A 17,385-nucleotide genomic window follows, 5' to 3' on the forward strand; every position below is an offset into this window, starting at 1 on the left:
TTGACTGACGTACTTCTGTACTCTATGACTTAGATTTTCATGTCCTCAATTCTCATCATATTCCCAAATCGCATTTTTAATTTTTAATGGTGTCACGTTTGCATTTAATGAATGTTCAACTTACAAACTAAGGACTCAATTAAACACCGGTAGTATAATTGTGGTTGCAGACCGAAAAATTCAAAGTAAAACATGTCATTGTTTCGTAAACCTAAAAAGATTCAGAGGCGTATGTTTTGTGCTGATGACGACGAAGACGGCGACCCTGAGCCGCCGCCGCCACCAGTTATAAGTAACAATAAGAAAGAAAACAAGCCAGTTAAAAGCACTACGCTTTTAAGCTTCGCTGATGAAGGTATGGTGCAGTAGTGTGGAATCGTTATGTGACCTGTGACAAGCGTTCTTTTGCGACTTCGAAAATTTGTGATTGATTATTATTTAAATAGATCCTGAGAAATTATTAGCTAATAGATTATGCTCGCGACTTCGTCCGCGTGGACTACACAAATTTCAAACCCTTATTAACACCCCCTTTTTCAAAAATCCTCTCTTAGTGGATGCCTACGTCATAATAGCTATCTGCATGCCAAATTTCTTATATTTAGACTAGTTTATGCTCGCGACTTTGTCCGCATGGACTACACTAATTTCACACCCCTATTTCACCATCTTAGTTGTTGAATTTTCAAAAATCCTTTCTTAGCAGAAGTGTACGTCATAATAGCTATCTGCATGCCAAATTTCAGCCTAATCCGTCCAGTAGTTTGAGCTGTGACTTGATAGATCACCTTTTTATACTATATATAGCTCAATTACCACTCACTCACTCACTCACTGACTGACTCATTGACATAATTGTTCTCCTAGAAAGAGATAGAAAATGATATAATAATGTATGGGAGATATGTTCAGAAGTGGGATTCGAGTAGGGAAAAATTATGACATTTCAGAAAAACAAGATGGCGGCCGACCTGACTTTTGTAACTTTTTTGTTTTCCAACCAATTTTGTTACAACTTGCAACTATTGAAGATATTAGTAAACAATTTTTTGAAAAAGTGTAAAAAATTGGAAAAACAAGATGGCGGCCGAGATTTTCAAAAAATTTCCTCCTGTAAAATTTTGTATGAAACTTTTTTTTTTCACTAATACTTTCGTACAGAAGACAAAGATTCCTTTAGGGCAACATATGGAGGGAGCTGATGATTGAGGATTTCGGAGACGGGTGAAGGGCACGCTCAAGGTATTGAAGATAGGTGGGAGGTGCTCGACCAAATGTCATTCGAAACCTCATCCAATTGCCAAAAATTGGAAAAAAAATTTAAAATTCCGAAAAAAAGATGGCCGCCATACAAATTTCATCGGCGTCCATCTCGGAGGGTACGAAAGATGGAAGAGTGGTTTCTTGGCAAAAGATGATCAAGATCCAAAGGTCTATTCGATGACTTGAAAAAAAATTCAAAATGGCGGAATTTATTTTTTCATAGAAAATGTATGACTTTTTTAAAATTGTTCAAAATGGCCATTATAGACCTCGAGAGCTGCTTTAGCAGCTCGAGCAGCGAGCAAAATACTAGTTATACTATATATAGCTCAATTACCACTCACTCACTGATTGACATAATTGTTCTCCTAGAAAGAGATAGAAAATGATATAATAATGTATGGGAGATATGTTCAGAAGTGGGATTCGACTAGGGAAAAATTATGACATTTCAGAAAAACAAGATGGCGGCCGACCTGACTTTTGTAACTTTTTTGTTTTCCAACCGATTTTGTTACAACTTGCAGTTATTTTAAATATTAACAAACGATTTTTAGAAAATGTGAAAAAAATTGGAAAAACAAGATGGCGGCCGAGATTTTCAAAAAATTTCCTCCTGTAAAATTTTGTATGAAACTTTTTTTTTTCAATCACGGTTTCATATAGAAAACAAAGATTCCTTTAGGGCAACATATGGAGAGAGCTGATGATTGAGGATTTCGGAGACGGGTGAAGGGCACGCTCAAGGTATTGAAGATAGGTGGGAGGTGCTCGACCAAATGTCATTCGAAACCTCATCCAATTGCCAAAAATTTAAAAAAAAATTCAAAATTCCGAAAAAAAGATGGCCGCCATACAAATTTCATCCGCGTCCATCTCGGAGGGTATGAAAGATGGAAGAGTGGTTTCTTGGCAAGAGATTATCAGGATCCGAAGGTCTACTCGATGGGTGGAAAAAAAATTCAAAATGGCGGATTTTTTTTTTTAATACAAAATGTATGACTTTTTTAAAATTGTTCAAAATGGCCATTATAGACCTCGAGAGCTGCTTTAGCAGCTCGAGCAGCGAGCAAAATACTAGTTCCTTTTATATATTTAGATGATCAGTTATTCAACTGTAGAGTCTGTTTTACATTGTAGAGGAAGAAACTGAGGTGTTCAAAGTGAAGAAGTCTTCACAGAGCAAGAGGTTGGCCAAGCGCAGGGACAAGGAGAAACGCAGGGTACCAGACGGTGATAATAATAAATATGACAATCATAATGATGATGATGCTCTTGTAAGTTATATATTCTGTATATGTTGTAGTTATATCAGTTTTATTTCATTACAAAATGTGTTTTAAAATACCACTATCCTAATATTACATAACATACATGTACAGTATGGGGTAGAAAGTAATGTACATCAGCCTTTAGAATGATATTTTGGCTTTGTAGAGTGTTGTCTCTGTCACTCATACCTATGTGATGTTTTGTGGGTCTCAACGACAGAGACAATGCTCTACAAAACCGATTCTTCTTTCTAAAGGTTGATGTACATTACTTTCTGCTGCATACTATACAATTATTATCCTCATATATTTTGAAATGATCTCTTTGAAATATAAAATGTCTTTATATTGTGTACTTTAGATAATTGTTAATATTTATTTATTAATCAACAAGATAAGTTATGTAATAATAAATTACACAAAATACAATATTATGATTACATAAAGTGTTTGTAAAATAATATTAAAAGAAAATATAATTAAGTAATATTCAGACTAACCATTAGTATAAAGTGTATTGTTAAATATTTTAGATACAATAGAAATCTGAATATCCAAACCCATCTGTATTCATCATTTAACGAATATTAGTCATGTTTATCATGTAATTTGGCCCAAAATAAGCGTACAGCTATTGCTAGGAGTAGGTACGACAATAGTACAACGAGTGGGGATAAAAACTGGATAATCAGGTTTTTTACTGTCATTACTTTCGCAATATTAATGCAAACAAAATAAATATATAGGAACAACCAGCCGAGGACAAAGAAAAAGACAAACCGAAGCAAAAGAAGAAAGTTACACTTGAGGGGCTGATCTTATCCGGTCGGGCGGCGCTCGCGGCCGGCGAGGGGGACATGTCGGACAGCGGGGGTGAAGAGGGTGCGGGGGAGGACGAGGAAGACAGTAGGGGGTTCCACCAATACCGCGCGGAGTCGGTCCGAGCGGCGCTGGCTGTGGCGCACTCGGGCCACATCCCCGATGCGGCTCTCATCCACGCAGCGCGCAAGACGCGACAGCAGGTATGAGAGGTGAGGGACTAGAGGACGGCTGGCACCGAAGATATTCATGTCCTTCGTTTGATTTGGCTCGGAACTTGGATTTTCAAATATTCTTCATTTGGTTTGAAACTTTGATTTTAAATGTCCTTCATGTGGTTTGTTTTAAAACTTGGATTTCAAATGTCCTTATTTTGGTTTGATTCAAAACTTGGATTTCAAGTGTCCTTCATTTTGTTTGATTTGAAACTTGGATTCATGGTGTTTGATTTGGTTTAGAACTTGGATTTATAGTGTCCTTCATTTGGTTTGATACAAAACATGGATTTATGGCGTGAAATTTGTTTTGGAACTTGTATTTAAATTGTCCTTCATATGGTTTTATTTGAAACTTGGATTCATGATGTTTAATTTGTTTGGAACTTGGATTTAAAGTGTCCTTCATTTAGTTTGATTTTTAACTTAGATTTATGGTATCCTTTGTCTAATTTGCCTTGGAACTTGGATTCATAATGTCCTTTGCTTGATATGATTTGAAACTTGGATTTGATTTGCTTCTATATTATAATGCTGTTTCGTGCAATATACCTACATACATTAAAATGTTTTTGATTTGGACAGTGGTTATCCTGCCAAGAACATTGCTGCTGATTCTGCGAAAAAAATGAATTGCAACACCTCTTTTAATCCTGTCAAATAGCACACCGTTTTGATCGGTAGATTTCAACTGGATTTACTGCTTACGCTCTGCCCTAAAAGTTACTTCTTAGCATAAATATCTAAGCTTACGATCTGTGTTTGGTACTGATAACCGCCATTGCTAGATTTTGATCGTTTGTTACTCCTTACTTTGTTATTTTTTACCATACTTTGCAGTTATGCAGAATAGAATACAATGGGGTCTTCTAAAAGCTAGACTTCGAAGTTTAAAACAAGATCACAGCAAAACGTAAAGCTAACGATAAAAAGCCTCATATAGGCAAATAAAAAGTATAAATCTAGAGAAGCAATTCGCTACCTCATTTCTAATTCAAACCATTAGAATATAGGACACCCTTCTGGCATCAGTTTTCCCCTCCACATTTAATATACGTCAACCTAACCTCCAAGTTGAGAGTGAATCGGCATCTTCTAGGTAGGCGCACTCCATCTTACGCTGCATCTTCATTTACTAGCAGGTCTGATTGATTTGATAAATAATAAATTAAAGCAAGTAATTTAAAAAGTTTTCCAAAAAAACCACCGACTTCTGTCTGCATTACATTTTTTCAGCACACGCATGAAATTCGCCACTTTTTATTTTTTAAGAATTTTATCAACCCAGTGACACTCGCGCCAACAAGATGAATCTAATGATTTATCAAAATCGATTGAGCTGTTTAGTAGTACGAGTGAATATAGGAATGGACATACATATTATGTATACAGGTCAAAACTTAACCCTCCTTTTGGGCTTCGCCGCAGTCGGGTAAAAAATCTAGCAAATGTCAGATACCAAACACATGACACGGGGTGCGTATTCCAGCAAACCCTTCGCTTTCCAGGCTCGCGAGCTAGGCGACTTCGTGCCGATACACTCCGAGAACGCGCCGGGCTCGCGGCTGATCCGCGACGACGACGTGGACGACGACGACGACGAGGACGGTAGGATACAGGTTCGGGGCCTGGAGCTGCCCAGTGATAAGCCTAAACGTGAGTTTGTATTGTTTTTTTAGGCTCCCTAACTCAAAAGGAAAAAAGACCCCTTAAGGTACACGCTTACACGGGCAATTGAAATTCCGCAATTCCAGGCAATTTATTAAATTATGACGTCACAACCACATTTTTTTTTTTTTTTTTTCTACCATAAAGCACCATTATAAAATGGTAGCTTTATTGCTACTACCATCTAGCCTATGGGCTAATAAGTAATATTATTCTAGCTTAAACTTCTACTTATGATTAATTTTTAAATCTAATTTACAGTCCAGTAACTGTCCTTAGTTTATTCTAACACGTACTTACAGTTCACTATGTTCTTGTGACCTAGAAAAATAAAGTAGCACAAGCTCTATTACACAAACGCTGCACTTATGTACTTTTTAACACTAATTCGAACGGCTTGGTTCTTTTGAGCCTCCTTTTGATGTCCATGTTATCTAGAAGCTTAAAAAGAAGTAAAAAATGTTTTCTATTAACTTAGGTGGTACAGCAGCCGCAGCCTCTGATGAAGAAATAAACAGTGAAGCGGAAGAATGGGAAGAACAACAGATGCAGAAGGCCATGTCATCCATTCCAGATATAACAGGTAATAATCACTACCCCTATTATAAATGCGAAAGTGGTGGAAAATTTATTGGTTTGTCCTTCAATCATGTCGCAACAGAGCAACGGATCGACATGATTTTTTGCATGGGTATAGTTTAAGACCTGAAGAGTGACATAGACTACTTTTTATCCTGGAAAATCTAAGAGTTCCTACAGGATTTTTAAAAACATAAATCCACGCGTACGAAGTCGCGGGCATCAGCTAGAAAAATAATTAATCGTACATAATTCATTTATACAGGTTGTAATTAGAACGCTAGCAAAAACGAAGACAAGTGATAGACCTTTCATATGATACCCCACTTGATATAGTCACTCACTTCGAAAGTTGAAAATACTAATTATTAGTTCATGACCACAATTTTTTTTTTTTTGTGTGATCTAACCCTAAATTCACGGTTTTCAGATTTTTCCCCAAATGTCAGCTACAGACGGACAGACAGACAGACAACAAAGTGATCCTATAAGGGTTCCGTTTTTCCTTTTGAGGTACGGAACCCTAAAAAAACAATTAAAAATCCTGTATTTTTTAAAGTTTGCAATGTATTGCAAATAAAACATCTGACTGACGCTAGAGGTCAACGAACGTTGCGTAGATAGATACCGCAGGGTCGAGTTTTGCACGCTATACATTGGAGGTTTGAACAATACTAAATCACTAAATCTACAAGTATAAGGCAAATAGTTATTAAATTGTGTTTAGGGAGTATAATAATGACGCTAAGTTTTTGCTAGCGCTCTAACTACAGCCTGTATTTATTTATTTAGGTACATGAAATCTCATTTTCTACTTTTATTTGATTTGCTCGCTATTTTTTTTTAAACACTGTTTTTCCTACAGGCAACGGTATCGAGCTGAACCCCTTCGCGGTGGCGCCTCCGCCGCCACAGCTGGGGGACACGCCCTCGCACCTGCGCTCACTAAGCGCGCCCGGGCAACCGCCGCCCGCCACGGCTCAGGAACTCGTAGATGCTCTGCAGCATAGGTACTTGGTTTATTGGGGTTCCGTACCCGATGGGCGCTTACAGAATCCTAGCTAGAAAAATATTTGGATTCAATATATTCTCAACCAATTTTTTAGAAGTCTGACTTAGGTATTTATTGCAGAAATACATTAAAAGCAAAGTATTTTCCGTGTAAACCGTAATTTCAGTAATTTTCAAGTGATAGCTCACAGATAAAGGACAAATTGGCTTTCTCCTTGTAGTGCGTTAATACTTCTTACATTTTCAGGTTAATAGAGCTACAGACGGATCGGCAAGCGACTATGAACAAGCGGGAAACTTGCAAAGAACGCCTGTTGAATGCGGCTCGGACTAGGGAGTCTCGCAAAGCGCGCTGCGGTGAACTGGACGCGGCGTATCGACGCGCGCAGGCCGCTCGCGGGTACATTACCGACCTCGTCGAGTGTTTGGACGAGAAGGTGAGTGTGTAGTACTGGGGTAGCTATAGCTCGTGAGTAGGTTAGGTAGACCGTACCGTAGGTATACCGGGCTTTCTCGCGACATGTACAGTGCGACAAGGCTCTTTTGCCACTTGAATGACATTGACAGGGGGGCGCTGTTGGAGAACAATGGCTTAGATTATTCAAACAAGAACAAACGGGACACTTGACGGCAACGTTGGTTACGACTTTCGCCACGCGCCAGAAGAGCGTTGTCGCACTGTATTAAATTTATCTATGCCAAACTTTATCTAAGTATATTTTCATAGAAAATAGACACTAAAAATTTCGAACTGGCAGATTCTTTACTTTCCTATTCTTTTATTATCTTTATCTTTTGTTATAGTTTTATGCTCGTATTTAAATGAATGAGTAGATCCGTAGGAGAACTAGAGTAACCGACATAGGTCAACGGGTTGCGCAGCAGAGTTTGTTGTGGGCTCTTCTCAGACCTGGGCGCGTTTGGAACCCTCGTAGCTTTAGTTTTAAGTTTGCGTTATAATTATCACCACTATATCTTACAAATCTAACACTATACCAGACAATCAATAAGAGTAATTTATTACCTATTTTGAATAAATCATTTGACTTTGACTTTGAAGTGGCAATGAGCAAGGCACATAGTTCGTAAAACTGATAGACGTTAGGGTCCCAAGGCGCTGGAATGGCGACCTCGCGCCGGAAGACGCAGCGTTGGGAGACTCCCCACTAGATGGACGGACGACATCAGACGAGTCGCAGGGAGCCGATGGATTCAGGCGGTGCATGACCGTGGCGTATGGAAGTCCCCTACACAAGTACAAGATACCTATGTGCAGTAGTGGATGCCTATCGGTTGACGATGATGATGATGATGATGATTTAAATTAATTGAATCTAATTTAATTTGTTGTCGCTTCGCTCACGTTAACTCTCGGTGTAACTTTGTCACAGATGCAGGAGTTGGAAACGCTGGAGGCGCGAGCGCTGGCGATGCATCGGCGCCGCTGCGAGTTCCTCGTGGAGAGACGCCGAGCAGACGTGCGGGACCAGGCTCAGGATGTTCTGGCTTTAGCAGGTGGGTTGACTGAATACGGTATTTGACAACTAGTCAAATCACTAACTTTCTATCAAACGTCAAAAGCACTTAAACGTGAAAATCCGATTAAATACTGTTAATCCGATTTTGACGGAATTTGGTACAGAGAAAGCTTGCATCCTGAGGAATTGCAGGTATTATCTAGTGATTAATAACTGCTTAGCAAGAATTATTTGATTTTGTTTGTTGGCAGCTCGCGCCGGCGCGGCCAAGCCAGTAGACTCAGAGGAAAAGAGACAACGCGCGGCAGAGCGGGAGGGAAGGAGACGGGCGAGGAGGTTAAAGCGAGAGGCCGCGGGAACTGCTTCTGCTCATCGCGATGGTGACTCCAGTGATGATGAGCTGCCTCCCGCGCAGACTCACCACGGGCAGCAAGAGACAGGTAACGAAAAACAGAAGGTAGATAAGAAATGAAAGGTATGCTGATGCTGCACATTATCATTACTAGTATTGTGCCTGTTCTGTTGCCAGCTGTTGTTGTTGGCATTGCGTCCGAGTGGCCTACTTACGCAACGTTCGCTGACCTCTAGCGTCAGTCAGATGTTTTATTTGCAAATTGCAATATATCGTAAACTTTTACAAAATTATCGGATTTTTTTTTCTCGTTTTTTTTGTGGTATCATATCGATAATCATCAGTACTATCACCTGTGTTCGTTTTTGCCAGCGTTCTGGTTACACTGTATTCGTGTATGTACCCGTTGCAGAAACGATCCGCACGCTTTCCGATCGGTTGTTCGCGGACGCGTTGACCGCGTGGCGCGACGTGCGCGGCGTGTGCGCACGCATGGCGCGCCTGCGACGCCGGCAACCCACGCTGTACAACGACGCCTATGTCGCAGAGTGCTTACCCAAGCTGTTGGCGCCCTATGTTAGACACCAGGTAACTGAACAAGGTCTTAACAAGGTCAAGCAGTACTTCACGCCGCGCCAACTGGTTACTTTGTACCAAGCTCAGGTCAGGTCGTGCATGGAGTACTGCAGTCACCTCTTCGTTGGCTCCGCAAAGTACCAACTAGCGGCTCTGGATGCTGTTGATCGTCGAGCTAGGAGACTCATAGGCAAAGACTCCCCTTTACTGGCGAAACTACAAAGTCTCGATCACCGCCGCAAGGTCGCCGCCTTATCAGTGTTTTATAGGATATATTTCGGAGAGTGTGCTCAGGAACTTTTCGATCTTGTCCCCCCTTCACCATTTTACCACCGAACCGCAAGACGTCGGCCGAGTTTCCATCCTTATGTCGTCGACATTCCATCTACACGCACGAAACGTTTTGCGTCATCATTCCTCATACGTATGGGTAAGGTTTAGAATACTCTTCAGCGATATGTGTTTCCTACCAATTACAACCCGGGTATCTTTAAAACAAGAGTGAATAGGCATCTTCTAGGTAAACGCGTCCCATCTTAGGCCACATCATCACTTCCCATCAGGTGTGATTGTGGTCAAGCGTACACCTATAATGAATAAAAAAAAAAAAACTGAAAACTACAAAAAAACCGCCGCTTTTCAATAAGTTATTTAACACCAAGCAAGGAAAAATCTAAAAATGTGTAAACAAGATAGTATTAGTATAAGCAATCGAAAAATGTTAATTTCAGTTTATAAAATTAATTAAAATGTATTTTATAATTAATTTTAAAGATTTTATTTTTTTATCTGTTCTACAAATATTCAAAACTGAAAAATTTTACTGTAGTACGGAACCCTCTGTGCGCGAGCCTTACTCGCACTTGGCTTGTTTATAACTTGTTAGAGTAATTAAAGAACATTCTAATTACTTAAATTAATTCCCGTTACAGTTAATATTATGGAATCCGCTGGCGGACGAAGATAATGAAGATTATGAGAAAATGGACTGGTACAAGTGAGCATTGTTTTTAAATACTACCTAAATATTTAATTCTCGGTCAAGACAATGACATCCATTTTCAAATTCAAGATTGTTACTTACATTTTTCTGTAAAAATATACAAAAACTATATAAGTGGATTTATGTGGTTTTTTGGTGGTGATTACTAAGATGGGCGTGATTTTCGAGTTTTCCCAGGAAACTAATTACGAAAATGACATCAATATTCAAATTAAATATGTCAGAATATTTTTCCTGTACATATAGTACATACCAGATACATGCATTTAAAAACATACTTTTTGGTTTGGTTTGGTGATATAACGAAACTATGTATTTATTACGTACTAGATGATGCTCGCGACTTCATCCGCGAGGATTTAGGTTTTTAAAATCCCGTGGGAACTCTTTGATTTTTCGGGATAAAAAGTAGCCTTTGTACTTCCAAGGGATGAAAGCTATCTCTGTACCAAATTTCGTTGAAATCAGTTGAACGGATGGGCCGTGAAAGGCTGGCAGACAGTCACTTTCGCATTCATAATGTTAGTATGGATGACTGATGATTATTTATTTATTTATTGTTTCCCCAGATGCCTGATGATGTACGGCGTCAGATCGGAGAAGATAGCCTCAGACTCGGACGATTCTTCTTCCTCGGACTCGGCGGAGTCACGCGGGCCTCCGGGAGTGACGGAGGAGTCAGTGCGGGAGGACCCTGACCTCATGCTGGTGCCGACGATTATTGATAAGGTTGTGTTGCCGAAAGTTACTGGTGAGTCCGAGTTGAGGACGCTTTGTCCAGTTAAGCTCTTGCTTCATAGGATAATGCTGAGCCTCGCAACTCTGAGGGAAGACTCGACATAAAGTTTCGTTCCCGAAAGTTACTGGTAAGTACGAGTTGAGGGTACTGCGTTTGTTTAAGCTTTCGATACCTTAGATACAACTGACGGCAAATCCGGAAGTCGAGCTCAGACTTAAGTTTCAGTTTAAACGTGACCGATTTATGCCATCGATATAACGCTGTCTCGTTTTAATACTCCTCTAAGCCTAGAGCAAAGTCAAAGTGCGCTCTATTCTATAGATCTCAGCCGTGCAGAAAAAGAAGCCAAGGTTGAAGAAATAGCTCTGGGTTCGTAGTATAATAGTACGCGTTGAATGGTTGTATTCTTCGATAGACTCAGCCATTTCAGCGGTTTCTCCTTTGAGTGTGATAGAGGATTCTGTATGAGAAGATCCCGAGCTCATATTTTAGTTTTTATTGCAAACCCCGGAAGGGGTGAAAGGCGAGTACATGCGACCGAAATGCGGATATGGATGTGTGGTGTGACTAGTATGAGTATATCAGGGGAAGTTTGAAAATAGCGGGAGTGGTAGAAAAGATGAGCTGGTTATGGGCTCGTGTGGTATCTGCATGATGTGGAGGGAAGAACGTCTTATCACTAGAAGAATGTTAAATATGAACGTGGAAGGCAAAAGAGGAGAGGAAGATCAAAGAAAAGGTGAATGGATTGTGTGAAACAGGATATGCGTTCAAAAAAGGTAGATAATGCGTTGACAGATAACAGGAGCGAGTGGAAGAAGAAGACATGTTGTGCTGACTAGGATAAGGACAGGAAGAAGATTGCAAAAGGATGTAAACTAATTATTAAAATGATTTTGAACTTTTTGCCATTCTAAGTAAAAATATATTGGGGTTGGTGGGCTTAGTTGCTACAGTGCATATGAGTGGATCGGTAGCTTAAAGTTCCAAAGGTCACTTGCCACCAGGTCTGATTGCAGCCAAGCGCTAGTCTATAATTTTAAAAAAAATATTACGGGCTTTAAGATTAAATGTTTTACCAGCAGAAGCTCGAAGAAATTTTCCCCGTGCCTCGGCGAGCCTGTTAAGCCAGTGATCACTTTTGTTATCACTTTGATAATTAGAGATTAACTGTTGGAAATGTTCTCGATTGTTCAGAAATCGTGGAGCACGCGTGGGACCCGATGAGCGTGCGCGCGTGCGTGCGGCTGAGGCAGCTGCTGGTGCGCGCGTGCGAGCTGCCCGTCAACTCCGCGCTCGCCCGCCTCGCCACCGCCTCGCGCGCGCGGCTCGCGCAGGCCCTCAACGCAGACGTGTTCCTACCCGCCCTGCCTCCTCAGTGAGTATATGCAATGCATGACGTGATTTCTAATAATATACCAAGAAATTATAAAATGACTAGATGACGCCCGCGACTTCGTTCGCGTGGATTTAAGTTTTTTTTAAATCCCGTGGGAACTCTTGAATTTTCCGGGATAGAAAGTAAGCTATGTAATAATGTATAAGCCCCGGGATGTAAGCTAACTCTGTACCAAATTTCATCAAAATGTTATAATAATAATGTTATAATAATCTGTATTTGATAAAAATTTACAAGGTATTTATAAGTAAATAGCCCTGGTAGTAGCAATGCAAAGTTCCTGGCCCCCAAACTAGGATTCCCTGTGCTATGGGAAGCCAGTCTTTCGCCCGAATATAAATAGGTAGGTACAATTAATGTAAATAACTTACTTATAAATACATAAACAGATTACAGTTAACAACTAAACATTAAAACAAATAAGTAGTTTTCTTATTAGATGTAGGTAGATATATAGAGAAACAAAAAAAAACATTAATAGTCGATATTCCTGGCCCCCGAACTAGGATTCCCTGACCTACGGGAAGCCAGTTGAACTGAAAATCGGTTAAACTGTTGAGCCGTGAAAAGCTAGCAGACAGACAGACAGACAGACACACTTTCGCATTTATAATATTAGTATGGAAGTATGAATTAGGCTTTACACTTTGATGTAAGATTTTTACACCTTTATTACCTGTTGTCTCCCAAAACCACCAGGATCCAAACAAACGATACGCAGATAAACTTTCAGCTTTTATAAAAACCGGCCAAGTGCGAGTCAGGCTCGCGCAACGAGGGTACCGTACTGCAGTCGTATTTTTCGACATTTTGCACGATAATTCAAAAACTATGATGCATAAAAATCTGTTTTAGAATGCACAGGTGAAGCCCATTTATATGATACCCCACTTGATATAGTTATCTTAGTTCGAAAATTGAAAATACTAATTATTAGTTCATCACCACAATTTTTTTTATTTTGTGTGATGTAACCACAAATTCACAGTTTTCAGATTTTTCCCTTAATGTCTGCTATAAGACCTAGCTACTTGCCAAATTTCATGATTCTAGGTCAACGGGAAGTACCCTGTAGGTTTCTTGACAGACAGACAGACAACAAAGTGATCCTATAAGGGTTCCGTTTTTCCTTTTGAGGTACGGAACCCTAAAAAACGAAGGTCTGGCACGCGCAGCCTCTTTCTCTATTAGCCTGATTGCTTCACTTCGTGTTGACTTCCAGACTGCAAGAGGGTCCGGGCGGCGCGTTCTGGCGCCGTTGCCTCGGCAGCGGCGTGCGCCTGCTGCGCGCTGCGCTCGCGCTGTCGGCGCCGCCACCCGCGCTGCACGCCAACTCGCTGGTTCTTTCACTCATTGGTGAGTACTTCCTCTTCTTCAGAGTAATGAGGAAGTTTCATGGCAACGTTCGATAAAATTTTCATACATGGCGCTAAATAACTCCACCACTAAAGATGAAAAATAATACCTGTATCTATATGATTGAAAATAGTTATTGTGCATGGCGTGTAATTAAAAATCTTAAAAACTTGCCGTTTTATATAAAGGTAATGGTAAATTACTTGTTTAACATGAAAAATGTGGTACAGAGACCCTCTGCTGTGCGGCGGGCGCGGCCCCCGGGCCTCAGATCGCGGGCGCCGCGTCAGCCCTGGCCGACACACTGCCGCGCACGGGGGAGCTGCGCGCGAAGGCGCTGCGCAGGCTGGCAGCCCTGGCGAAGCTCGCGCTCACGCGGCTGCAGAGTGACAACCCTTTGCACTTGTAAGTACACTTTGCACTAGTTGCAGCAATCCTAATGACCTGGTACGGGAGCCGGTGTGCAGGCTCGACCGTAGCAAAGGGATATCTCTCACCGAGCGGTTGGTTGTGCTCGGTAGCGCCAGCTAGGCCGACGGTTGTATCTTGAAACTTCTATATATAGTCCAGATTGCAGAAAACTCCGATAGTGCTAGTATTGTCGGCGGTACATTTGTTTGGGACTACGTCATGAAATGTTATCGATTGAATAGCGCCATCTAGTAGTAGCCCTAATCAAATTAATATTGCAGTTAGGTTATCATAAAGATTAAATCTCTCGATTAGCCTCTACGCGTTGTGATCTATATCCACGCGCAAGCTTTATATGAGGGAACATTTTAATAACTTATAAAATTAGTTAAATTCAACCTGCTTTTCTGACTTATGCTTAAAGACGTTAGGTCCCAAGATGCTGCAATAGCGACCTCGCAACGGAAAGCGCAGCGTTGGAAGATCCCCCACTAGGCTGAGTTTGTTGTGGGCTCTTCTCAGACCTGGGCGCGTTTGGAACCCTCGTAGCTTTAGTTTTAAGTTTGCGTTATAATTATCACCACTATATCTTACAAATCTAACACTATACCAGACAATCAATAAGAGTAATTTATTACCTATTTTAAATAAATCATTTGACTTTGACTTTGACTTTGACTTTAGGTGGACGGACGACATCATGGGAGTCGCTGGATTCAGGCGGCACAAGACCGTGGCGTGTGGAAGTCCCTACAAGTGACCTATGTCCAGCAGTGGACGTCTATCGGATGATTATGACGATGACGACCTGGTTATCTTTTACAGAAAAGCCCTGGAGCAGGCGAGGAGCGTATTGGCAGAAGCAAAGGCTGTGGAATGACGTCAGGAGTCGCGACAGTGCAACTGATCGGATTAGTTTACAGAATTCAGTACATATAGCTATACAAGTGGCAAAGGAGCATGAGCGTATCTCGAGATGTCTAAAGATACATCAGTGCGTGTTATTGTAAAAACAGACGTATTTGCATAGCATTAAGTACACTTTATTTTACGTTGCTTTTCGAATTATTTTTGTACGAGCGAATTTATAAAAGTCGACGACGTGTCCAGAATCCAGATATTAAAGGCCGCCATTTCTTTTATCTTATTTTAATTTTAATTCTTCAGTTTATACACACACATTGGTTTGGTTAGGTACACTGCGTTGCTTCCAGGGGGGATGCGTAAAAACATTTCCCAGCTAGAAAAAAAGGTACACCAGTTAGATCTACATAATAAGTCGTCATTTTAAAGTAAGGTTGTGTATGAAAAAAGTTTCTTTATTATTACGTTAAGCCTAAAGGTTATGTATAACGCGTAAAACTTAACTCCTCACGCGCCATTTTTGTGTCAAATTTTATGTCAAAAGTACGATTTTAGTCCTTATTTTAAAGGTGAACTGTACTGTTGACATGACAGTTGACCCATAGAGTTAAAATGGCGCGTGAAGAGTCATTTTGTACGGATTATATACGCATAGCGAATTTTGTATTCGAAACATATCTTTGACGGCAAAAAAACTAACATATTTCGAATAATTAATTTTCGTGGTTTAACGAAATATTTTAATGTAGATAACGGTAACCCTTGACAGCTCGAACTTCATCTCTCGCAGCACCGCAGTCCCGTCGTGACCACGACCCGTGCAATTGAGTTCAAATTTCGACAAATAAAAACCCCAAATTAATCGTGGTAAGTACACGTTATCTACATTAAAAGAATTTTTAACGTTTTAGGGCCGATAAAAGTTGTTAAATAACTTTTATCTGACGAATAAATTTCGACAGTTTTTGTATTGGAAATCTGTCATAACGTCTTTATTGCTTAGATAAAAAATATTTGGCGATTGAAAAATCACTAGGCCTAAATGTATTAATTATTTCTAATATCTAAAGCCACAATGCTAGCTAATACAATAAATCGGAAGATATTTTAGTATCTAATATAGAATAGATTTGACGAAAACATGGAACCTACAGCTTAGTGTTAAAATATAATATACCAGAACAGATAGAAAGTTATAGAAATAAATTATGTGGAAGAATATATTTTGCTGTTTTCATTTTACTTTGACAGATCGCACAGCCTCCCGCGCTACCCCCGGTGCGGGCAAGCACGGGTGAGCGGGGCGTCCCCCGGCCTCATAACCCGATTGCTATCTCGACCTGTCGCGTACTATACCTTCACTTCATATTATTAGTAATAGAGATGTGTTTGTGAGCACTGTATTTCCCTATAAGATAGGGCAGAATAACGCATAAGCAAAGACCCCTAAGTTGTACAAAAAGTGGAATTCACCCTTCTCGTTTGAAGTCAGATAGTGATAAGTATTTGCTCCAAATAAGTATTAACAGCCGTGGTACACAACAACACGTGGTAACATTAAGCCGTGGTAGCCTAGTGGTTAGGGCGGTTTCAGACTAGCGTTTTATACGCGCGTATGAGATTGTTTTTGGAAGCGCATGTAGGCGCGCCTTTTGGCACACGCTCAACTCGTACGAGCGTTGACGCGCTTCTAACATAAAGTAATATAGACTGAAAGCTTCTAAGCTCGTATAAGCGCGAGCCGCGAGAGACCACCACCGGGCCACCGGTTCGAGCGAACACGCCGAAATATGCAGCCACTCGCTTCAAACTTTTCGGAGTTGTGTGTTTTAGAAATTCAATATCCCTTCGCTTTAACGGTGACGGAAAACATCATGTAGAAACCTGCATACCTGAGAGTTCTCCATAATGTTCTCAAAGGTATGTGAAGTCTGCCAATCCGCACCTTGGCCAAGTGTGGCAAGTCCCTTCTCACTCTGAGAGGAGATCCGTGCTCTGTAGTGAGCCAGCGATGGGTTGATCATCATGAAGTATTAACAGTGCGGGCTCCATACCTGGCAAAAACCAATAGTGCGGCAGAACAAGGTGTGTAGGGTCTACATAGATTGGTCATAATAAATAAATAAATAAAAAAGCCTTTTATTCATCCTTAATAAATTATTAAACAAATAATTAGTTGACAAAAAATAATTAAAATTCACAGCTATATAGATCAATTTACTTGTGCATGCATTAGTTAATATTTATTATTTAATCTTAAAATATAATAATTATTAGAAATGTCATTATTTGTTTTCTTTTTATTTTAAGGACCCCTCAGCGAGAAAGGCCTCCTCCAGATTTTTCCAGGTCTTCCTGTCTAGAGCCTTTTTTCTCCAGTT

General features: G+C 40.4%; 1 protein-coding gene across 2 annotated transcripts; it reads left to right on the forward strand.

Annotated features, from left to right (window-relative positions):
* The first annotated feature begins 13 nt into the window (after nucleotides 1–13).
* On the forward strand, nucleotides 14–16,225 carry LOC117996984 (PAX3- and PAX7-binding protein 1). Of its 2 annotated transcripts, XM_034985140.2 has the most exons (16): nucleotides 14–355; nucleotides 2,404–2,540; nucleotides 3,281–3,556; nucleotides 5,077–5,224; nucleotides 5,715–5,819; nucleotides 6,681–6,825; nucleotides 7,074–7,263; nucleotides 8,218–8,341; nucleotides 8,556–8,744; nucleotides 9,069–9,244; nucleotides 10,165–10,229; nucleotides 10,805–10,986; nucleotides 12,172–12,352; nucleotides 13,596–13,729; nucleotides 13,960–14,134; nucleotides 14,966–16,225. In XM_034985140.2, exons 1-16 carry the CDS (start codon nucleotides 193–195, stop codon nucleotides 15,018–15,020), a joined length of 2,445 nt encoding a protein of 814 aa, XP_034841031.1. In that variant the 5' UTR covers nucleotides 14–192; the 3' UTR covers nucleotides 15,021–16,225. The 2 variants fall into 2 exon arrangements, with proteins under 2 accessions (XP_034841031.1, XP_069354244.1); XM_069498143.1 differs by lacking the exons at nucleotides 13,596–13,729; nucleotides 13,960–14,134; nucleotides 14,966–16,225 and having other exon boundaries at nucleotides 10,805–11,101; nucleotides 12,172–12,300.
* The last annotated feature ends 1,160 nt before the right edge of the window (nucleotides 16,226–17,385 follow it).

This window comes from Maniola hyperantus, chromosome 4, assembly GCF_902806685.2.
Source record: "Maniola hyperantus chromosome 4, iAphHyp1.2, whole genome shotgun sequence".
Taxonomy (NCBI): domain Eukaryota; kingdom Metazoa; phylum Arthropoda; class Insecta; order Lepidoptera; family Nymphalidae; genus Maniola; species Maniola hyperantus.